The sequence below is a fragment of the Eptatretus burgeri genome, chromosome 11 (genome assembly GCF_056783735.1).
Source record: "Eptatretus burgeri isolate ZD-2024b chromosome 11, Ebu_testis_v1, whole genome shotgun sequence".
Taxonomy (NCBI): domain Eukaryota; kingdom Metazoa; phylum Chordata; class Myxini; order Myxiniformes; family Myxinidae; genus Eptatretus; species Eptatretus burgeri.
Window position 1 is genome coordinate 39,645,809 of NC_140971.1, and position 24,313 is coordinate 39,670,121.

Sequence of the window (24,313 nt, forward strand, 5' to 3'; positions counted from 1 at the left end):
TTGTACTTGATGGTGAAGCAAAGTGCACTGATGTATCCTTGTCCTGCACGAGATATATATATATATATATATATATATATATATATATATATATATATATATATATATATATATATATATATATATATATATATATATATATATTATGTATGAGTTCCTTGAGCCGAGATCACTCCATTAAAAATACACAAAAAGCTAAACTCGCTTTTACTATTATGGCTGTAGAGTAGTTGTGAAGCCGTACCACATGATATCCCAATGACCTTTATAACTTGCCTCTGTCCTAAACATTGCTTATGTAAATGCCTCATTAGAGGTTAGGGATATCATTAGAAATGCCTCATCAATTTCATTTGCATTTTATAAAATGTCATCATTAACCAAAAACTTTAATTTTTACTTGCTAAGAGAATAGTTTGAAAGCTGAAGAGGACGAAATTTTTGTCCCTTTGACTCTATGTTGTGAAAAACTTGATGTCATTGACTTTTCGATCTTTTTATTTTGACGACCTTTTTCTAACCCCAGAAACCACAATGGAGAGGGATCGTTATATGAGTCCAACTGAAGCACAAGAGTTTGGGCTCGTAGACCAGGTGTTGGCCCAGCCGCCTGCTGCTGGCTCGACCCCTGAGAATCAGTCATCAGCTCCGACCGACTCAAATCCATCAGAGAGTCCTGTTGTATCTTGAATCTCTAATCGGCATATATACCCACTAAATATTAACTCACATGGTTTATATCGAAATGGCACATAAAATATGGATTTTAATCCTTTGCAGTCATCTTGATCCCTCAATGCACGGCAGGCTCAGTGTCTTCTTTAACTCCAATAAACTTTTCAAATGCATTTACGTGACACCATTTCCAGTCACAACCATAAAGCAAATGTTGATTGTTAAGCTGTTACTGGCACCATTATGGTGCACTGGCACCATTAAGTAGACAAAAAATAATTTACATTATCTGCTGCCAACATCGATTGTTTTTGTTTTTTCCCCATCTTCTCAAGTTTTTTTTTTGTTTGTTTTTTTTTAATCTGTACACTAATGATGTCTTGGGATTTCATTTTATTCTTTTTCATGAACTAGTGCTTCAACTCTTTGGCTGGAGCTCCATTTTTGCATTTCCAGTAGTCCTTCAATTGCAAAGTTAATTGTCGTTTAGATTTTAAAGATGATGAAAAGTTAAGATGAGTGTTACATTATTGTCGACTATTAACCTCGATTGTAGAATATAGTACAGAAGAGTAAAAACAATTACGGTAGCTTAAAATAAAATAATAATTTTAACACGGTGTTGAAAACTTATTATTTTTGCAATGTGCATACTGTCCTACCAAAAGTCATAGGACAAAAGTGTATCTCGTGCAAAAAGGCAGAGAAAAGTGATCTTGTGTGAAGAAATGCTTTGCCTTCCTGGAGGGTTGGGTGGGGGTGGTCCGCTGGTTTTACGGAGCTGCATAACAATTTGTAAAGGATTATAAACATGGACATAGATAAGCATAGACAGATTATAGAGGGAAATATTTTTTTTTAATGAGGGGCCTTTAGACACATTACAGAAGCTTGGGACCATGTTTAATCTGCTTCTGGATTTTTAATCTGCTTCAACACAGCAGGAGACTTCACCAGTTTAATTTTATTTTACATGTTTATTACCTCCACCACTGAAGATGAAGGAGGTTATGTTTTAACCCCTTTCTGTCTGTTTCTCTGTCTGTATGCAGGATATCTCAAAAAGTTGTGGATGGATACAGATGAAATTTTGTGGACAGGTTTGGTGTGTGACAAGGACGAACTGATTAGATTTTGGTGAAGATCTGGATCTGGATCCGATGACTAGAATTCTTAAAGTGATTCTTCACCATTGAGAGATAGGGCTCAAAAACGATATGTGGCACGGTATCTCAAAAGGTTGTGGCCGGATTCGGATGAAACTTGGTGGACAGGTTGGGTGTGTGACCACGGCGAATTGATTTGATTTTGGTGAAGATCCGGGTCCGACTACTAGAATTTAAAAAATGATTCTTCACCGTTGACAGATAGTGCTCAAAAGCGATATCTGGCATGATATTTCAAAAATGTATTTGGCCAGATATGCTCTCGTGGAGCAGGCATTATGGGGTGGAGGTATGCGTTCTATCGAGTGCCCTTCTAGTCTTGGGATGTAACCCCCCCCCCCCACTTGTGATATTTAAGGGCTTACTGAATATACATTGCTGGTTGTGTGGCATTCATACCTTGTAAAAACCTGTGTCCTAATGACAATTTCACCCTACTCTAACATTTGCTGTCATATTTTGAAGGGTTGTTGGTGAGATTCTCTGCTGTTGATTGCATCATATGTCCAATAGTTCTCTTTGAGATATTGTGGGCATTTTTGTTGAGGCTATAACTCAATAGCCACTGCTATCACACTTGAACAACCTGTTATGTACTTGTTGCTCTGCAAAATACACTTCTTCAAAATCCATTTCTTAGATCTGGGCCTTCGGGATACCCGTTTGGTCCCGCATTCACCACACTGATTGTTTTAAGGTTTATAATACAGATCTAATGAAAGAAGGCACCATTATTACCCCCCCCCGCCAACCAATGAAGTTGGCGGGGGATATAGAAATGGGTTCCGTCCGTCCGTCTGTCACATTTCGTTTCCGGAGCTTAACTACAAATCCCCTCAACATATATTTACGAAATTTGGTACACATATCAAGCAAGTGGTGAACTGGTGCCTTTTGATATTTTCTAATTGATAGGTCACATGGTTTGGCAGCCATGTTGGATTCAAGAAAAATATTAAATAATGTTTTCTCTGGAATCATAACCTAGCGAAGTGAAAATTTGCAACTATCATCTTCCATCATGTCTGCATACATAGTAAAAATTATGACATCACAAGTCACAGTTTGGCGGCCATCTTGGATAGAAAAACACACCTCATCCGATTAACACGAAACTTCACACACGTTTCCACCGGAGGATTGGATGTCAGAATGTAAATTTATGATGTCATAGGTCACATGGTTCGTCAGCCATCTTGGATTGAAAATTAATAATAAATTTTAAAAATCTTCTCCAGAACGGCTGGACAGATTGAGGCAAAATTTCACATACACTTTTCCCAAGACATCCTTTCAGAAGTTTGTGAATTTCTAATTGATAGGTCACATGGTTTGGCGGCCATATTGAATTTACCCGAAAACCTTCAAACATCTTCTCCAGAACGGCTGGTCATATCAAGGGGAAACTTCACATACATATTGTACAAGCTTCGGGAATATAAGTTTGGTAATCCTCATTTACTATGGCAGGGGATATCGAAGACTTTGTCTTCAACGGATGCTAGTTTGTAATTTGAATTATAAGCTTCTGGAAACCAAACTCGTCTCAGGAGCATTAACATGTCACTACTGGATTGTTGGTGAAAACTCGGCGGCCTTTAGGAAGGGGATAATCTACCTGTAACCAAAACCACCTAGCATAACCCTTTCCACGAAACTACTTTGGCAGTACTGAACCTGCCTTCGGGCAGAACACCAGAATACGAATAATTATCTGCCTGTCCCTCCTGGGCTGGTTGATGCAAGTGATGCCAGTCCACACATTGTGATTGATGCTAAAATGGTCCCTATGGCAATTTGGAATGGGCACTGTAATGCTACGTATGAAATGATGATGTTACACTCCAGCTCGGTGACATAAAAATGTCTGATTTAATCTCATTTAATTCCAGGCTATAAGGCAACAAAAGGTGAAAATTTTGAAAGGGGGTGTAGACTTTCTTTCCGCACTATGTTATTGTCCTGTGTTTGATATATGCATAAGTTCCCCCAATTTTATTTTTGTATACATAGTTTAGGCTCGTGGAAGAGATAATACCACGACACTGAACAGATAGGATGCAACAAGACAAAAAAAAAAGCAGAGAGAGGGGAGGGAAACACCAATAGCAGAGTAGAAGGTCAAGATAGACGCAGACTTGGACAAACAATGGGTGTAGAAGTGGGCGTGGGAGAGAGGTGTTGCATGGGGTGGACAATATGGATACAAAGGAAACTCAGGAGGGAGAACTGGAAATTTGAAATGAGGATAGAAAAGATCATGGTTTTGGAATCCTTTGTGATCTTTATGAAAGACCATTCACCTGAGATTAATAAAAAATATATCAATATAAAGTGTATGTAATACCGACAATCAGGAATCCTTTGTGATTGCTGGGATTTCAAAGGACCATTTTATGTGATGTATTTTATTTCCAACGATTGTGGTTTTTCTAAACAAGATTAATGCTCATGGAAGAGGAGGTGACAGAGGGTATGAATTGACTATGTGGCTCCAGTCTACTAAGAAGCCATGCAAAAGGAAAAGAGGATTGAGAAGGGAGGAAACTGTAACCTGCAAGTCAGAGAACAGTGAAGTCGAGTTAATGAGAGTAAAACGATTGTGGGTATGGGTAGGGGATAAAATGAGATGGTAGTGTGCATTACATTCTCGAAACCCTCGAGGGAATAGTAGGATTGAACAGCCTCAGTAAGGCGGTTCCACCTACAGGAGAAAAGAGAAATATGAGAGTGGAGGTGTGTCAGACAAGTTTAAACAAGAGGGGTTTACGAGAAGAATGTGTGCATTATATTCTTTAATGAGAGAAGGAGCCAGACCAAAGGAGAGGCAGTAAAAATGAGAGCATGAGTGTTCACTTTCTATCAACCATTCCTTTTTTCCAACTTCAGTGCCAACTCACCGCTCCCTCTCAAAGCAACCATCACACTTCTCCCTCCAAGCCTCCCTCTCACCTCTCTCAAAAATTCCCCCCTCACCTTTCTCCCTCAACTCTCCCCACTCACCCTTCTCCCACCATTCATCCCCCTCACTCACCCTTCTCAAAGTCCCCCCCCTCTCATTCACAAAGCTACCTGCTTGCCCTGCCCTCACCTTCATCTCATCACTCCACCTCCTCAACTGCCTTCTGCCCCCTCTACCCCAGCACCACAGTCTTTTCTCCTCCTCATCCAGCCCCCTCCCTGAGCTATTCTGCAATCCCCCACACTCTCTCAACAGCCCTCCTTACTTCCCCCCTCCTCCCTTGTCCTATCCTCCCACCCCCTGCACCCAAAGCCTCCTCCCCTCCCTCTTCATTAACAGTGTGGACCTCAAATATCCGGGGACTTCGCTCAAACCTTTCAGATCTCTCCATACAGGTTGCCACTGACAAACCAGACAATCTGCCAAACAGAAACTTTCTTCCCTCAAGACGTCTCTGACTCCCAAGTTTCTCTCCCTGGTTACTCCCTCCTCCGGTATGACATACCTGAGCCTCGTCCTGGTGAAGGAGTTGCTCTCTTCATCAAAGACTCTTCCTCACTCCATGCACTGCCCGAACTCCCCCACACCCCCAGGAATACCTCTGGATCTGGATTCCCCTCCACTGCCACCTCATGTTTATATGTGTACTGTACCACCAAACAGGTTTAAAAACCTAGTTTTAGGTTAATTTGAGCATTTTTGCGAATTTGAAGCTAAAATACTCACTATTTCAATGAAATCACACGTTTTCGCTTCAGAATACTGATGGAGAACAAAAAGTTGAGTCAGACAATCCTTTTGTTTCATTTAAAAAGCTTGTTTTAGGGTAACTTGAGCATTTTTTTGTGCGAATTTGAAGCTAAGATACTCACTATTTCAATGAAATCGCGCGTTTTCGCTTCAGAAGTGATGCAGAACAAAAAGTTGACTCAGACAATGCTTTTGTTTGGTTTGAAAAGCTTGTTTTCGGTTAATTTGAGCATTTTTGCAAATTTGAAGCTAAAATACTATTTCAATGAAATCACCCGTTTTCGCTTTGTCATCTTCAAAGAAAATATGTTCCAGCCATCATCTCCTGGGAGACAGACACATGACAGAACTGAAGGAAATACTTCAAAGAGTGAGACCTTTGGAACCAATTCTCCTACTGTATACAGATGGTGGCCCTTGACCACCGGTTGACGTACCTATCACTTCAACTCTCACTGATGTTCCTTTGGCTGAAATTTGACCGAGACTTTCTGTGTGCCATCGGTACGCCTCCTCAACATCGTTGGAAAAATCCTGTTGAAAGAATCATGAGTATCATCAATATTGCCTTGCAAGGTGTGGGTGTTGTGAAATGAGCTGAAGCGCTGTGGTCAATTGAAGAGTATCCATGGTATGGCTGAGAAGATTCCAGAGTTGAAGGAAGAGGTTAATCACTCCACTGAGCCCGTGGTGGACCTGCTGTCAACCCTCATCCAAAGGTTGAAATTGAAGGAACACAACTTCGAATCCCATGATGCAGCATCTGAAGAGGACATTGGTGTGTTCTGGAATGAAGTTTTAAAAGTATGCGTCTGCCTGTCTTTCTGTACTATTGCAGCAGCTCTGAGAGCCCCATTCAAAATGGACATTATGGAAGTGACATTGTGAATGTGGTTCTCTCAGACCTACCCCATTTTGAGGACACACTCAAGTTTGGTAGTTTAATATTGGAAAGGAAATAGATGTTCAGCACTGTCCCACTGTACTCAAAAAGGCTTTTGTGATTTCTCTTTTCAGATTAATGACTCCTTTCCCCAAATGACGGCACCAAGCAGCACCTCAAACACAAGGAGAAATTGAAGAGATTCCTTGAAACACATTGCAAGATCAGGCATTACATGTTCAGGATCTTAAAGTGTGAGAGTCAAGACTGTGACATCTGCAAGGCTCCAAGGCTTCTTCCAGATATATTTGAACAGATCCACCACTTGCCTGACCCAGTTCCATCTGGAGAAAGATACATGCCCTTCACAGAGTTATATGGCAAGGTATATATAAACCAGTGACTTACCTGGTTTCACAAGAAGATTTCTTGATTCACAGGTCTTGATAATATTGTGCCCGACAGAGCTGAAATCAGGAATATTGTGACGTCCACGGGACTCGAACAGTCCCGCCAACGTAGAATGAGCCGAAACGATGGAGGCGGTTTATTTTTTTATAACCCAAAGATGGCGGTTCTAATCGCTCTACCGCAAACGGGACGAGGAAGGTGGCACGAGTCGCTTTTCACTGAGTTGATAACGTTTATTCCTCGAACCAGAAATAACAAGACTCGGCAAGAAGAGGGATCCGGGGCGATTTGACGGGATAGTGATGTGGGTTCGGGCGTGGGGAAAACACAGACAATTCCAATGAATATACAAATCTCAAACCCTCTAAGGCGCCAGGTACACACACACACACACACACACACACACACACACACACACACACACACACACACACACACACACACACACACACGTAGCTGGTCCTGGTGGTCAGGCTGGCCCGTGGTGTGGACGCAACAGTCCCTGGATTGGCGTCGGACGAGCTGGCGTTGCGCTCGTCAGGGGCAGGAGACACCGTGGTGCTGTCGACCTCCTGGTCCTGGCCCAAGTCCGCTCAGCCGCCAGGGAACCAGTTCTGGCGCCAAGTTGCGAGCAGGAGAGGGAGGCAGGTCCGCCCGCCGGTCGACCCCGTACTCCGAGCCAGCAGAACCCCAGAGCCAACCGATCTGAGGAACGAAGCACAGTAAGGCCTCGAGACACGGTGAAAACCAGGATCGAATCAGCCCAACAACACAGCACGCTCCCAGCACAACAACCTCCACCAAAACGTTTTTTCTGTACCGATCTTCTTCCTCTTCACCTTTTCCCTGAACAGAGCCTTTTTATCCTCCCGTCCTCGTCACTTCCAATCGAGCTGTTTTATTGGCCCTGCGCCGTCGCCTTCCGCCAATCGTGATCACGGGGCGGAGCCATCCGCAGCACTGTCCTGTGACATCACGGCAAGCCTCCAGGGACTACTAAAAGGGGTTTACGCAGACACACTTACCCTATCCCGTGTCCCTATCTAATTACGTGACAATTATCATTTCCCCCTTGAAGAAATGGACATTTACTAGACAACTTATCACCACTGAATTGCTACTTATTACATCGAGATCCTGGTAAACTCGAACAGCATGGCATACCTAATTAAACATCCTAATTACCCTTTGAATGCATACCCCCCCCCCTCAAACATAACAATATTTAAGCTTTTGCATTTTAAAATTCCAGCTTGATAGTTTTTAGCATAGAACCAAACAAGTGTTTTTTTGCCATTTTTTCAAAAGCCATGAAAATGTGTCTCGCCGACTGTGGCTCGATGCACTTCATTGAGCGAGTCATTTAATTTAATCTTTTCTTTCAAGGTTGCCACTGCAGAAGATCATCGCCCTTCTATGAAAAGCCGAGATGTATCGAAAGGGCATGGTTGCCCTTTCAATCATACTGCTCACACAGCAAAGAACGTTGGAACTGTCATTCAGTGTGAGGAGTGCGATAAGTGGAGGTGCCTCCATGCCTCCAATAGACCGACCAAGAAGATGAAGAATGAACTTGAAGTTGAGATGGAGTCGATCCTGTACAGGTGTGAAAGTGTGTTTAGGAATATTGAGGCTGGCGAAGAGGACGATTCACTTCTGATGAACATTCATGTGCGAGCCAATCTTGACTGCAGATCACAAATATAATTAATCTATTATTCTGCTGCGTATGAGGACACATGTATCCATTATGGTACTGTTTAAAATCTTGTGACAGTAGAATGTTTCTGTCACGACTGTAGACAAAGGAAAAGGTCCATAGACGTAGCAAGAAATTCACTGCGAAAGATTGAAGTACTACCACTGCTGCATGAGATGACTACTGTTTCAACTTTTCAGCCAGATGTTAGTTTCTTTCGCTACATGTACAGTAAAGTTGGTCCTGAGAGAGTCCCAGCAGTGTCACTTCGAAATGTGTATGATAGCTGGTGACAAAATTTAATTTGTTCACTTGGACTTCTCAGAACTATTAAATTTCACTCACTGCACATGTACTCCAGGGCGTTGGAAGGAGAATGTCCTCATAGTGCTCCGAGAATGCCTGTCGTTCATGTACTTGTCATTTCCAGGACCACTATGGGGTTATTTTTTTTATGAAACACCCTGTAGTAAATAGAGTGATGCCACTGTGTGAACATGATTTCCTATGACATTGAATATTGCTGTCAGGTTTCTCAGACAGATGCATGAGTATTTCAGTGGTCAGTCATGTACCAAATCCATGGGGCTTGGAACAACAAGAAAAAGCTCTGTTTATATGTTAACTTTTTATGTTTTTAATATAATTTATCACTTTAAATACATGTGTGCAAGTTTATCTTTCACTTAAACAAAGATTTAAACAGCAATTTTCATGTTTTCTTCCTCAATTTCTCGATTGAAAGTTTCTATGGTCTTCTATACCTTCCCAACTTGCCTTCTGACAATGACTAACAGCTTGAATTTTTAAAAATTAATTTGAACATTTATTCATTGAAAACCGTTGTTGTGGTCTCACCAACGGCCACACTTGTCAAGGCGCTCACGGAATCCTTGTTGCTGTTGCATTTTTATAAAGATGAAAAAATAAAAACGACAAACACTACAAACGCGAGACTTACCTTATTCTTCACAGGAAACACTCACCTTTCGAAATATCTACACGGAGTCGCAGCACCGACGCAAGCAACCCGTCTCATGACGGTCGAAACCCAGCTCTCGTTCCCTGTTAGTGGATGAACAAACTCTGATCTGACGTTCTCTCGAACCAGCCTTCTGTGGGAAGGAGATCGTCAGAGAGACAGAATCAGACAGATGGAGAAAAAAAAAAGAGATAGGGTCAAAATGATATAAAGCATGATATTTCAAAAATGTATTGGGCCCGATATGTTCGCATGGATCAGTGTGGTGGAAAATAACTGAATTTCCACAAGTTGGATCAACATACAAACGGATAATTTTTAATTTCATATATTCAGAGGAAGAACATTGAATGATTCACTGAAACATTCAAATTAGTACTGCAGCATAGCAAACCAATTGTTCGACTTTTCATAAAAGCACCAAAATTGGTACATATGTTGACTAATGTATTCTGAACAATTCTGGATATGGAGCCACTCGAGATTTTTCCTTGGTCAGCTTTGGTGGCCATTTTGGAAAATGGCCGCCATTCTACTTTAACAACATGGGATATCTGTCATTGTTATTCTCTTTCTAGGTTTCTCAGAGGTGATAAATACTCCATGTGATGTGCATTTACAAAGGAAAACAATACAAATGTCATTTGTGTTGATTTATTATATTTCCAACCATTGTATTGGGGAAAAATGGTCATTTTGGGACCTCGTTTGGGATAGCTACTAAGATGGCTCCTTGAAGACGGCGACAATGGAGAAACGAGGAAAAGCGGTGCGACGGTGCGTGGTGAGCATCGCAGCCATACCAGGAAACTGACAGAATTTCCTACATGTCGAAGCAAACAAGGTGGAGCTCTTCACCTTCCTGTCCGATGTGCTGGTGCAGTCCTTCCATGACGAGGCAAAGGAGCTGGTAGTCACTGATGGTGAAGCAGTCATCTGCCTTCCAAGGCAGGAAGATGAAAGCTCTCTGGCTCCATGCGGTCAAGAAGTGGCGGACACTCGCATCATGCTACATGTGGCCCATGCTGCAGAACATGACCACCGTCAGATTCAAGTTCGAACCGTAGACACTGTTATCGTCGTCTTGGTGGTGATGGTAGCCCAGGCACTACCATGTGTGGATGAACTCTGGATTGCCTTTGGGATGGGCAAGAATTACCGCTACATCCCTGCCCATGAAATAGCTGCCTCCCTCGGTCCACAGAAGGCACGTGCCCTCTCTGTCTTCCACGCCATGACTGGATGTGACACGGTATCAGCATTCGTGGGGCATGGGAAGAAATCTGCCTGGGCCACATGGAACTTGTTTCCAGAACTGACAAGATTCTCTTGTGACCCTGACCACCACGCCAGTCAACATCCAGGATGACACAATGCACTGCATTAAAAGGTTTGTGGTGCTCCTCTATGACCGCACCAGTCCATATACGGACGTCAACGAGGCCAGAAAGAAACTCTTCGCCAAGAGGAACTCCATCCAGCGCATCCCACCCACCTACGATGCTTTGGAACAGCATGTGAAGAGATCAGTCTTCCAGGGTGGCTATGTCTGGGGGCAGGTCTTGGTCCCTCAATCCGTGCTTCCATCACCAACAAGCTGGGTCTGGCGGCAAACAGAGGATGGGTCCTACGAACCACTCTGGACCACACTCCCTGAGGCTTCAAAAAGCTGCTTCGAGCTGGTGTCGTGCGGCTGCAAAAAAGGCTGTAGAAACCGCTGCAAATGCAAGAAGGCTAATCTGAAATGCACTGGACTGTGTGCTTGTGAAGGAGAATGCCAGTAGACAGACGCAGTAGACACAGACTGAGATATTGGCCAAGCTTAGAATGTGCAAATGCAAAGTAGCATTGCTTGTAAAAGTGTTGACTTCTTGATCCAGAGCCAGTACACTTGAGCTCAGAAACTCATATTGTACGAGACCGATGTATGCGTGTACCATGTGTCCTGGTAGAATGGTAGTAGACAGTAAACCGTAGTCGCTTCAAAGTGAAGTGTGCAATAATTTGACTACATTTTCTGAGTTTGTCATTATCATGATTATCAGTTCCCTTTTCAAAATAGAGTAAAGTATGTAATCTATAATGCAATTTTTGTTTATTCCAAACCCATTGAATGTGATGAATATAATTTAATCTTGTTCTCCAGGCAATAATGAGTACTTTTCAGCGAAAAGTTTCAGGAGAGCAGCAATTTACAAATCAAATAATGGCTTTTTTACCGAAAATACTGGCTCATAATATTTGAATACGCCTTTTCATGGTCAATTTACTGAATTTTACACTTTCCTTATATTTACCACCAATACAATAAGAAAATAAGAGCATATAGCCAATTTCGCTAAAGTAGAATGGCGGCCAGTTTGGAAAATGGTCGCCGAAGCTGACCAAGGCACAATCTCGGGTGGCTCCATATCTACAATTGTTCGGAATACATTATTCTACATGTGTACCAATTTCGGTGCTTTTATGCAAATTTGAACAATTGATCTGAATTATCAGACTACACTGCAGGACTAAATGGACTTCACTGAACCAGAAGCCCACAGTAATTAATTCCTCTTCTACACAATTTTACATTCCAAAGAGAGAGGGTGATAAGCATGAGGCAAAAGAACTCAAAACTGCAATACGTGTCCACTTTGGGTGGGAGGGAGAGAATGACACGATCATGGCAAAAGTTGCATTGTAATCAACCTGTTTACATGCAGCGAGCAAGACCTTTCTTCAAAGTAAGATATTCCTTTTTTTCAATATGTAGGTCAAAAGATTCTTTGGAAAAGGAAAACATCACTGACAGCCAATTTGACGACAGCACAAAAATGAAATTTATAATGTACCAGCAACAATTATAATTGAGAACAACATGAATATAGTTATTTTTCTTCCTCATCCCCCCTTTTTTCCACATCCAGAAAAATTTGAATAATTATATTACACATTATCAGCACACCCCATTCCTCGAGGAGAAAAGATAACCATTACACAAGTTCAATCAATAATGGCAGCGAGCGCTCACAGGAGTAGAATGTTGGATGATGACCATTTCAATAGTGTCCCAGTCAGGTTAGTTGGTGTGTTTCCATTTAATTCATGTCCTGTTCAGCAGGTGTCATGAATCGAAAAGACGTGATACCCAAGGCCAGAAGATAAGCAGGTCAGGGTGTAGATGGAGCAGCACCAAACGGAAAAATACAGTCTTGGCGCTCCTTGAGCTGCAGAGAAGGTAGATCTTGGCAGGTATGAGCTTGGGCCAGGCACTGGGTTGCAGATGACACTGGGTTGAAGGAGACAAAAAAGGACTCGAGATGTGACCCAGAGATCCAGCCCCGGCAGAGTTTGGGGCCTCGGAGCAGCAGTTCGTGCAATCAGGTTTGATTCACCAAGTGAACTGTGCACGTTGGATGCAGCCGTGATGGTTGCACGAGCCCCACCCGCACCATTGAACACACGTTGCAGATGACTCGCCGTATGGACCTTCGGGGCCTTCGTTGTGCATTGCGCGACCATGGCAAGTTCACGATGTATCTGCAGAGCAGCAATTTGCGAGAGTGGTTGGGGACCTTCCTCCAGGCAGGCACCATGCAACGGCGATGTTATGTCTTTGCCTTACTGTGGTTTGACTTGTCCAACGTTCTCTTCGGTGGGTTTTTTTCTTTTTTCTCTCAAATATCCTCATCTTATCTCCTCAGGAAGGGGGAAGTGTCATGATCATGTATTGATTGCCCAATCACCCAAATCTGGGTTTTCCCCATCATCCAATCTTTCGGTGGAAGTTCACCCAAAGCTTCATTAGACGAAATTGTATACTGCGTAGTTCAACTGATCTCAACGCTCCGAAACAAACAAAATCCAGGTTAAGCATCGAACGTACATAACATTTTAAATCACAATTTTACCCTTTCCTTTCCTTTACCCCCCCCCCCCCCCAAAACGACATACTAAAATATAAAGAAATCTCAGTTGTATGAACACTCAAAAACATTCATCTCATCTGCTATTTCCATGTAGAAAGAGCAGCAGTATTTGTCAGGGTTCCAATTCGCAATCAACAATTCTTTTCACCATTTTCCAAAAATTCCTTCGAGTCAAGAAAAATATTCCATCATCTGTACAATAATTTTGAAAGTTGGCTCCTTCTTCTTCACTTTTCATTCACAAGCAGTTCCAGAGCAACTGCCATGATTTATTTATTTATTTCCAGGTAACTTAGCACTTCTGTGCTGAGGGAAGATGGTCAAGTCAGTGTTAGAAATACCTCAACTTACTTCAGTAAACGTACAAGAAGTACCACTTTATCAAAAATCATGCACCTGTCCAATTAATCAGAAAACAAATAAAACAGGTAATATTTTAATTGGCTTGTGGCATCATCGCACTATGTTCAATAATATAATTCTTACACTGACCGATTTAACATTCATTTCACATGCTGATGCCTTCTGCACTCGGCATAATTCTTGTTTATCCTTTTTGTTTTTTGGTTTTTCTGTCTTTCCACAAAATATGGAGGCATTTACAATACATGGTACAATTCCTAATTCCATTAAATTCCATGGTGGTTTCCCTCCTATATTGATTTTCCATCACAGTGAACTTATGATTCCTAATATATAATGTTGACCAATCTGTTGACCAATTTAGTAATGTAGACCCTCCTTTAATATCATGTTTTAGTGTCTCAACTTAATATATTATCTCGATTCAATTGTCAGTAACTTTTTTCTTACCCTCAATTAATAGATCAACAAGGTCCATAGCTACAGTGATTGATATCAATCAATCAATACAAGCTATTCTGCAATCCCCCACACTCTTTCAACAACCCTCCTTACTTACCCCCCCTCGTCCCTTGTCCTCCCCTCCCCCTCCCTCCCACCCCTGCACCCAAAGCCTCCTCCCCTACCTCTTCATTAAAAGTGTGGACCTCAAATATCTGGGGCCTTCACTCAAACCTCTCAGATCTTTCCATACAGGTTGCCACTGACAAACCAGACATAATCTGCCGAACAGAAACTTTCCTCTCCCAAGACGTGTCTGACTTCCAAGTTTCTCTCCCTGGTTACTCCCTCCTCCGGTATGACATACCTGAGCCTCGTCCTGGTGAAGGAGTTGCTCTCTTCATCAGAGACTCTATTCCTCACTCCATGCACTGCCCTCACTCTCCCACACCCCCAGGAATACCTCTGGATCCGGCTTCCCCTCCACTGCCACCTCATGTTTATATGTGTACTGTACCACCAAACAGGTTTAAAAAGCTTGTTTTAGGGTAATTTGAGCATTTTTGCGAATTTGAAGCTAAAATACTCACTATTTCAATGAAATCACACGTTTTCGCTTCAGAATAGTGATGCAGAACAAAAAGTTGAGTCAGCAATGCTTTTGTTTGGTTTATAAAGCTTGTTTTGGGGTAATTTGAGCATGTTTGCGAATTTGAAGCTGGAATACTCACTATTTCAATGAAATCACAAGTTTTCGCTTCAGAATAGTGATGCAGAACAAAAACTTGAGTCAGACAATGCTTTTGTTTGGTTTAAAAACCTAGTTTTAGGGTAATTTGAGCATTTTTGCGAATTTCAAGCTAAAATACTCACTATTTCAATGAAATCACACGTTTTCGCTTCAGAATACTGATGGAGAACAAAAAGTTGAGTCAGACAATGCTTTTGTTTCGTTTAAAAAGCTTGTTTTAGGGTAACTTGAGCATTTTTTGTGCGAATTTGAAGCTAAGATACTCACTATTTCAATGAAATCACACGTTTTCGCTTCAGAATACTGATGGAGAACAAAAAGTTGACTCAGACAATGCTTTTGTTTGGTTTGAAAAGCTTGTTTTCGGTTAATTTGAGCATTTTTGCGAATTTGAAGCTAAAATACTATTTCAATGAAATCACACGTTTTCGCTTTGTCATCTTCAAAGAAAATGTGTTCCAGCCATCATCTCCTGGGAGACAGACACATGACAGAACTGAAGGAAATACTTCAAAGAGTGAGACCTTTGAAACCAATTCTCCTACTGTATACAGATGGTGGCCCTTGACCACCGGTTGACGTACCTATCATTTCAACTCTCATTGATGTTCCTTTGGCTGAAATTTGACCGAGACTTTCTGTGTGCCATCGGTACGCCTCCTCAACATCGTTGGAAAAATCCTGTTGAAAGAATCATGAGTATCATCAATATTGCCTTGCAAGGTGTGGGTGTTGTGAAATGAGCTGAAGCGCTGTGGTCAATTGAAGAGTATCCATGGTATGGCTGAGAAGATTCCAGAGTTGAAGGAAGAGGTTAATCACTCCACTGAGCCCGTGGTGGACCTGCTGTCAACCCTCATCCAAAGGTTGAAATTGAAGGAACACAACTTCGAATCCCATGATGCAGCATCTGAAGAGGACATTGGTGTGTTCTGGAATGAAGTTTTAAAAGTATGCGTCTGCCTGTCTTTCTGTACTATTGCAGCAGCTCTGAGAGCCCCATTCAAAATGGACATTATGGAAGTGACATTGTGAATGTGGTTCCCTCAGACCTACCCCATTTTGAGGACACACTCAAGTTTGGTAGTTTAATATTGGAAAGGAAATAGATGTTCAGCACTGTCCCACTGTACTCAAAAAGGCTTTTGTGATTTTTCTTTTCAGATTAATGACTCCTTTCCCCAAATGACGGCACCAAGCAGCACCTCAAACACAAGGAGAAATTGAAGAGATTCCTTGAAACACATTGCAAGATCAGGCATTACATGTTCAGGATCTTAAAGTGTGAGAGTCAAGACTGTGACATCTGCAAGGCTCCAAGGCTTCTTCCAGATATATTTGAACAGATCCACCACTTGCCTGACCCAGTTCCATCTGGAGAAAGATACATGCCCTTCACAGAGTTATATGGCAAGGTATATATAAACCAGTGACTTACCTGGTTTCACAAGAAGATTTCTTGATTAACAGGTCTTGATAATATTGTGCCCGACAGAGCTGAAATCAGGAATATTGTGACGTCCACGGGACTCGAACAGTCCCGCCAACGTAGAATGAGCCGAAACGATGGAGGCGGTTTATTTTTTTATAACCCAAAGATGGCGGTTCTAATCGCTCTACCGCAAACGGGACGAGGAAGGTGGCACGAGTCGCTTTTCACTGAGTTGATAACGTTTATTCCTCGAACCAGAAATAACAAGACTCGGCAAGAAGAGGGATCCGGGGCGATTTGACGGGATAATGATGTGGGTTCGGGCGTGGGGAAAACACAGACAATTCCAATGAATATACAAATCTCAAACCCTCTAAGGCGCCAGGTACACACACACACACACACACACACACACACACACACACACACACACACACACACACACACACACACACACACACACACACACACACACACACACACACACACACACACACACACACACACGTAGCTGGTCCTGGTGGTCAGGCTGGCCCGTGGTGTGGACGCAACAGTCCCTGGATTGGCGTCGGACGAGCTGGCGTTGCGCTCGTCAGGGGCAGGAGACACCGTGGTGCTGTCGACCTCCTGGTCCTGGCCCAAGTCCGCTCAGCCGCCAGGGAACCAGTTCTGGCGCCAAGTTGCGAGCAGGAGAGGGAGGCAGGTCCGCCCGCCGGTCGACCCCGTACTCCGAGCCAGCAGAACCCCAGAGCCAACCGATCTGAGGAACGAAGCACAGTAAGGCCTCGAGACACGATGAAAACCAGGATCGAATCAGCCCAACAACACAGCACGCTCCCAGCACAACAACCTCCACCAAAACAGTTTTTCTGTACCGATCTTCTTCCTCTTCACCTTTTCCCCGAACAGAGCCTTTTTATCCTCCCGTCCTCGTCACTTCCAATCGAGCTGTTTTATTGGCCCTGCGCCGTCGCCTTCCGCCAATCGTGATCACGGGGTGGAGCCATCCGCAGCACTGTCCTGTGACATCACGGCAAGCCTCCAGGGACTACTAAAAGGGGTTTACGCAGACACACTTACCCTATCCCGTGTCCCTATCTAATTACGTGACAATTATCATTTCCCCCTTGAAGAAATGGACATTTACTAGACAACTTATCACCACTGAATTGCTACTTATTACATCGAGATCCTGGTAAACTCGAACAGCATGGCATACCTAATTAAACATCCTAATTACCCTTTGAATGCATACCCCCCCTCAAACATAACAATATTTAAGCTTTTGCATTTTAAAATTCCAGCTTGATAGTTTTTAGCATAGAACCAAACAAGTGTTTTTTTGCCATTTTTTCAAAAGCCATGAAAATGTGTCTCGCCGACTGTGGCTCGATGCACTTCATTGAGCGAGTCATTTAATTTAATCTTTTCTTTCAAGGTTGCCACTGCAGAAGATCATCGCCCTTCTATGAAAAGCCGAGATGTATCGAAAGGGCATGGTTGCCCTTTCAATCATACTGCTCACACAGCAAAGAACGTTGGAACTGTCATTCAGTGTGAGGAGTGCGATAAGTGGAGGTGCCTCCATGCCTCCAATAGACCGACCAAGAAGATGAAGAATGAACTTGAAGTTGAGATGGAGTCGATCCTGTACAGGTGTGAAAGTGTGTTTAGGAATATTGAGGCTGGCGAAGAGGACGATTCACTTCTGATGAACATTCATGTGCGAGCCAATCTTGACTGCAGATCACAAATATAATTAATCTATTATTCTGCTGCGTATGAGGACACATGTATCCATTATGGTACTGTTTAAAATCTTGTGACAGTAGAAGGTTTCTGTCACGACTGTAGACAAAGGAAAAGGTCCATAGACGGAGCAAGAAATTCACTGCGAAAGATTGAAGTACTACCACTGCTGCATGAGATGACTACTGTTTCAACTTTTCAGCCAGATGTTAGTTTCTTTCGCTACATGTACAGTAAAGTTGGTCCTGAGAGAGTCCCAGCAGTGTCACTTCGAAATGTGTATGATAGCTGGTGACAAAATTTAATTTTTTCACTTGGACTTCTCAGAACTATTAAATTTCACTCACTGCACATGTACTCCAGGGCGTTGGAAGGAGAATGTCCTCATAGTGCTCCGAGAATGCCTGTCGTTCATGTACTTGTCATTTCCAGGACCACTATGGGGTTATTTTTTTTATGAAACACCCTGTAGTAAATAGAGTGATGCCACTGTGTGAACATGATTTCCTATGACATTGAATATTGCTCTCAGGTTTCTCAGACAGATGCATGAGTATTTCAGTGGTCAGTCATGTACCAAATCCATGGGGCTTGGAACAACAAGAAAAAGCTCTGTTTATATGTTAACTTTTTGTGTTTTTAATATAATTTATCACTTTAAATACATGTGTGCAAGTTTATCTTTCACTTAAACAAAGATTTAAACAGCAATTTTCATGTTTTCTTCCTCAATTTCTCGATTGAAAGTTTCTATGGTCTTCTATACCTTCCTAACTTGCCTTTTGACAATGACTAACAGCTTGAATTTTTAAAAATTAATTTGAACATTTATTCATTGAAAACCGTTGTTGTGGTCTCACCAACGGCCACACTTGTCAAGGCGCTCACGGAATCCTTGTTGCTGTTGCATTTTTATAAAGATGAAAAAATAAAAACGACAAACACTACAAACGCGAGACTTACCTTATTCTTCACAGGAAACACTCACCTTTCGAAATATCTACACGGAGTCGCAGCACCGACGCAAGCAACCCGTCTCATGACGGTCGAAACCCAGCTCTCGTTCCCTGTTAGTGGATGAACAAACTCTGATCTGACGTTCTCTCGAACCAGCCTTCTGTGGGAAGGAGATCGTCAGAGAGACAGAATCAGACAGATGGAGAAAAAAAAAAGAGATAGGGTCAAAATGATATAAAGCATGATATTTCAAAAATGTATTGGGCCCGATATGTTCGCATGGATCAATGTAGTGGAAAATAACTGAATTTCCACAAGTTGGATCAACATACAAACGGATAATTTTTAATTTCATATATTCGGAGGAAGAACATTGAATGATTCACTGAAACATTCAAATTAGTACTGCAGCATAGCAAACCAATTGTTCGACTTTTCATAAAAGCACCAAAATTGGTACATATGTTGACTAATGTATTCTGAACAATTCTGGATATGGAGCCACTCGAGATTTTTCCTTGGTCAGCTTTGGTGGCCATTTTGGAAAATGGCCGCCATTCTACTTTAACAACATGGGATATCTGTCATTGTTATTCTCTTTCTAGGTTTCTCAGAGGTGATAAATACTCCATGTGATGTGCATTTACAAAGGAAAACAATACAAATGTCATTTGTGTTGATTTATTATATTTCCAACCATTGTATTGGGGAAAAATGGTCATTTTGGGACCTCGTTTGGGATAGCTACTAAGATGGCTCCTTGAAGACGGCGACAATGGAGAAACGAGGAAAAGCGGTGCGACGGTGCGTGGTGAGCATCGCAGCCATACCAGGAAACTGACAGAATTTCCTACATGTCGAAGCAAACAAGGTGGAGCTCTTCACCTTCCTGTCCGATGTGCTGGTGCAGTCCTTCCATGACGAGGCAAAGGAGCTGGTAGTCACTGATGGTGAAGCAGTCATCTGCCTTCCAAGGCAGGAAGATGAAAGCTCTCTGGCTCCATGCGGTCAAGAAGTGGCGGACACTCGCATCATGCTACATGTGGCCCATGCTGCAGAACATGACCACCGTCGGATTCAAGTTCGAACCGTAGACACTGATATCGTCGTCTTGGTGGTGATGGTAGCCCAGGCACTACCATGCGTGGATGAACTCTGGATTGCCTTTGGGATGGGCAAGAATTACCGCTACATCCCTGCCCATGAAATAGCTGCCTCCCTCGGTCCACAGAAGGCACGTGCCCTCTCTGTCTTCCACGCCATGACTAGATGTGACATGGTATCAGCATTCGTGGGGCATGGGAAGAAATCTGCCTGGGCCACATGGAACTTGTTTCCAGAACTGACAAGATTCTCTTGTGACCCTGACCACCATGCCAGTCAACATCCAGGATGACACAATGCACTGCATTGAAAGGTTTGTGGTGCTCCTCTATGACCGCACCAGTCCATATACGGACGTCAACGAGGCCAGAAAGAAACTCTTCGCCAAGAGGAACTCCATCCAGCGCATCCCACCCACCTACGATGCTTTGGAACAGCATGTGAAGAGATCAGTCTTCCAGGGTGGCTATGTCTGGGGGCAGGTCTTGGTCCCTCAATCCGTGCTTCCATCACCAACAAGCTGGGTCTGGCGGCAAACAGAGGATGGGTCCTACGAACCGCTCTGGACCACACTCCCTGAGGCTTCAAAAAGCTGCTTCGAGCTGGTGTCGTGCGGCTGCAAAAAAGGCTGTAGAAACCGCTGCAAATGCAAGAAGGCCAATCTGCAATGCACTGGACTGTGTGCTTGTGAAGGAGAATGCCAGTAGACAGACGCAGTAGACACAGACTGAGATATTGGCCAAGCTTAGAATGTGCAAATGCAAAGTCGCATTGCTTGTAAAAGTGTTGACTTCTTGATCCAGAGCCAGTACACTTGAGCTCAGAAACTCATATTGTACGAGACCGATGTATGCGTGTACCATGTGTCCTGGTAGAATGGTAGTAGACAGTAAACCGTAGTCGCTTCAAAGTGAAGTGTGCAATAATTTGACTACATTTTCTGAGTTTGTCATTATCATGATTATCAGTTCCCTTTTCAAAATAGAGTAAAGTATGTAATCTATAATGCAATTTTTGTTTATTCCAAACCCATTGAATGTGATGAATATAATTTAATCTTGTTCTCCAGGCAATAATGAGTACTTTTCAGCGAAAAGTTTCAGGAGAGCAGCAATTTACAAATCAAATAATGGCTTTTTTACCGAAAATACTGGCTCATAATATTTGAATACGCCTTTTCATGGTCAATTTACTGAATTTTACACTTTCCTTATATCTACCACCAATACAATAAGAAAATAAGAGCATATAGCCAATTTCGCTAAAGTAGAATGGCGGCCAGTTTGGAAAATGGTCGCCGAAGCTGACCAAGGCACAATCTCGGGTGGCTCCATATCTACAATTGTTCGGAATACATTATTCTACATGTGTACCAATTTCGGTGCTTTTATGCAAATTTGAACAATTGATCTGAATTATCAGACTATGCTGCAGGACTAAATGGACTTCACTGAACCAGAAGCCCACAGTAATTAATTCCTCTTCTACACAATTTTACATTCCAAAGAGAGAGGGTGATAAGCATGAGGCAAAAGAACTCAAAACTGCAATACGTGTCCACTTTGGGTGGGAGCGAGAGAATGACACGATCATGGCAAAAGTTGCATTGTAATCAACCTGTTTACATGCAGCGAGCAAGACCTTTCTTCAAAGTAAGATATTCCTTTTTTTCAATATGTAGGTCAAAAGATTCTTTGGAAAAGGAAAACATCACTGACAGCCAATTTGACGACAGCACAAAAATGAAATTTATAATGTACCAGCAACAATTATAATTGAGAACAACATGAATATAGTTATTTTTCTTCCTCATCCCCCCTTTTTTCCACATCCAGAAAAATTTGAATAATTATATTACACATTATCAGCACACCCCATTCCTCGAGGAGAAAAGATAACCATTACACAAGTTCAATCAATAATGGCAGCGAGCGCTCACAGGAGTAGAATGTTGGATGATGACCATTTCAATAGTGTCCCAGTCAGGTTAGTTGGTGTGTTTCCATTTAATTCATGTCCTGTTCAGCAGGTGTCATGAATCGAAAAGACGTGATACCCAAGGCCAGAAGATAAGCAGGTCAGGGTGTAGATGGAGCAGCACCAAACGGAAAAATACAGTCTTGGCGCTCCTTGAGCTGCAGAGAAGGTAGATCTTGGCAGGTATGAGCTTGGGCCAGGCACTGGGTTGCAGATGACACTGGGTTGAAGGAGACAAAAAAGGACTCGAGATGTGACCCAGAGATCCAGCCCCGGCAGAGTTTGGGGCCTCGGAGCAGCAGTTCGTGCAATCAGGTTTGATTCACCAAGTGAACTGTGCACGTTGGATGCAACCGTGATGGCTGCACGAGCCCCACCCGCACCATTGAACACACGTTGCAGATGACTCGCCGTATGGACCTTCAGGGCCTTCGTTGTGCATTGCGCGACCATGGCAAGTTCACGATGTATCTGCAGAGCAGCAATTTGCGAGAGTGGTTGGGGACATTCCTCCAGGCAGGCACCATGCAACGGCGATGTTATGTCTTTGCCTTACTGTGGTTTGACTTGTCCAACGTTCTCTTCGGTGGGTTTTTTTCTTTTTTCTCTCAAATATCCTCATCTTATCTCCTCAGGAAGGGGGAAGTGTCATGATCATGTATTGATTGCCCAATCACCCAAATCTGGGTTTTCCCCATCATCCAATCTTTCGGTGGAAGTTCATCCAAAGCTTCATTAGACGAAATTGTATACTGCGTAGTTCAACTGATCTCAACGCTCCGAAACAAACAAAATCCAGGTTAAGCATCGAACGTACATAACATTTTAAATCACAATTTTACCCTTTCCTTTCCTTTACCCCCCCCCCCCCCAAAACGACATACTAAAATATAAAGAAATCTCAGTTGTATGAACACTCAAAAACATTCATCTCATCTGCTATTTCCATGTAGAAAGAGCAGCAGTATTTGTCAGGGTTCTAATTCGCAATCAACAATTCTTTTCACCATCTTCCAAAAATTCCTTCGAGTCAAGAAAAATATTCCATCATCTGTACAATAATTTTGAAAGTTGGCTCCTTCTTCTTCACTTTTCATTCACAAGCAGTTCCAGAGCAACTGCCATGATTTATTTATTTATTTCCAGGTAACTTAGCACTTCTGTGCTGAGGGAAGATGGTCAAGTCAGTGTTAGAAATACCTCAACTTACTTCAGTAAACGTACAAGAAGTACCACTTTATCAAAAATCATGCACCTGTCCAATTAATCAGAAAACAAATAAAACAGGTAATATTTTAATTGGCTTGTGGCATCATCGCACTATGTTCAATAATATAATTCTTACACTGACCGATTTAACATTCATTTCACATGCTGATGCCTTCTGCACTCGGCATAATTCTTGTTTATCCTTTTTGTTTTTTGGTTTTTCTGTCTTTCCACAAAATATGGAGGCATTTACAATACATGGTACAATTCCTAATTCCATTAAATTCCATGGTGGTTTCCCTCCTATATTGATTTTCCATCACAGTGAACTTATGATTCCTAATATATAATGTTGACCAATCTGTTGACCAATTTAGTAATGTAGACCCTCCTTTAATATCATGTTTTAGTGTCTCAACTTAATATATTATCTCGATTCAATTGTCAGTAACTTTTTTCTTACCCTCAATTAATAGATCAACAAGGTCCATAGCTACAGTGATTGATATCAATCAATCAATACAAGCTATTCTGCAATCCCCCACACTCTTTCAACAACCCTCCTTACTTACCCCCCCTCGTCCCTTGTCCTACCCTCCCCCTCCCCTCCCACCCCCTGCACCCAAAGCCTCCTCCCCTACCTCTTCATTAAAAGTGTGGACCTCAAATATCTGGGGCCTTCACTCAAACCTCTCAGATCTTTCCATACAGGTTGCCACTGACAAACCAGACATAATCTGCCGAACAGAAACTTTCCTCTCCCAAGACGTGTCTGACTTCCAAGTTTCTCTCCCTGGTTACTCCCTCCTCCGGTATGACATACCTGAGCCTCGTCCTGGTGAAGGAGTTGCTCTCTTCATCAGAGACTCTATTCCTCACTCCATGCAC

The 24,313-nt window shown here is 42.5% G+C and overlaps 2 protein-coding genes, 1 long non-coding RNA gene and 2 pseudogenes across 6 annotated transcripts in view; 3 read left to right on the forward strand and 2 right to left on the reverse strand.

The window, feature by feature from the left end:
• Window positions 1–1,012, forward strand: part of CLPP (caseinolytic mitochondrial matrix peptidase proteolytic subunit) — a 43,898-nt gene extending 42,886 nt beyond the window's left edge. Inside the window, exon 7 of the mRNA XM_085846138.1 lies at window positions 527–1,012. Within this exon, the coding sequence (XP_085702264.1) occupies window positions 527–690 (164 nt within the window). The 3' untranslated portion in view covers window positions 691–1,012. The remainder of the gene's footprint in view (window positions 1–526) is intronic.
• The window catches only part of LOC147016900 (uncharacterized), a 394,344-nt gene that overhangs the window by 339,823 nt on the left and 30,208 nt on the right, over window positions 1–24,313 (reverse strand). The gene's annotated exons all lie outside the window — the stretch shown is intronic.
• On the forward strand, window positions 1,577–9,536 carry LOC147016909 (uncharacterized; annotated as a pseudogene). Its single transcript, XR_015049244.1, has 2 exons — window positions 1,577–6,821; window positions 8,234–9,536. The product of XR_015049244.1 is annotated as an uncharacterized LOC147016909 (transcript).
• LOC147016910 (uncharacterized) lies at window positions 6,970–23,983 on the reverse strand. 2 transcript variants are annotated; one of them, XR_015049250.1, is made up of 4 exons: window positions 19,167–23,983; window positions 9,533–9,661; window positions 7,687–7,812; window positions 6,970–7,552 (listed from the first exon to the last, which is right to left on the reverse strand). It is a non-coding gene; the product is annotated as an uncharacterized LOC147016910 (long non-coding RNA). The 2 variants fall into 2 exon arrangements; XR_015049249.1 differs by having other exon boundaries at window positions 6,970–7,812.
• On the forward strand, window positions 15,289–19,143 carry LOC147016911 (uncharacterized; annotated as a pseudogene). The gene is made up of 2 exons (XR_015049245.1): window positions 15,289–16,412; window positions 17,868–19,143. The product of XR_015049245.1 is annotated as an uncharacterized LOC147016911 (transcript).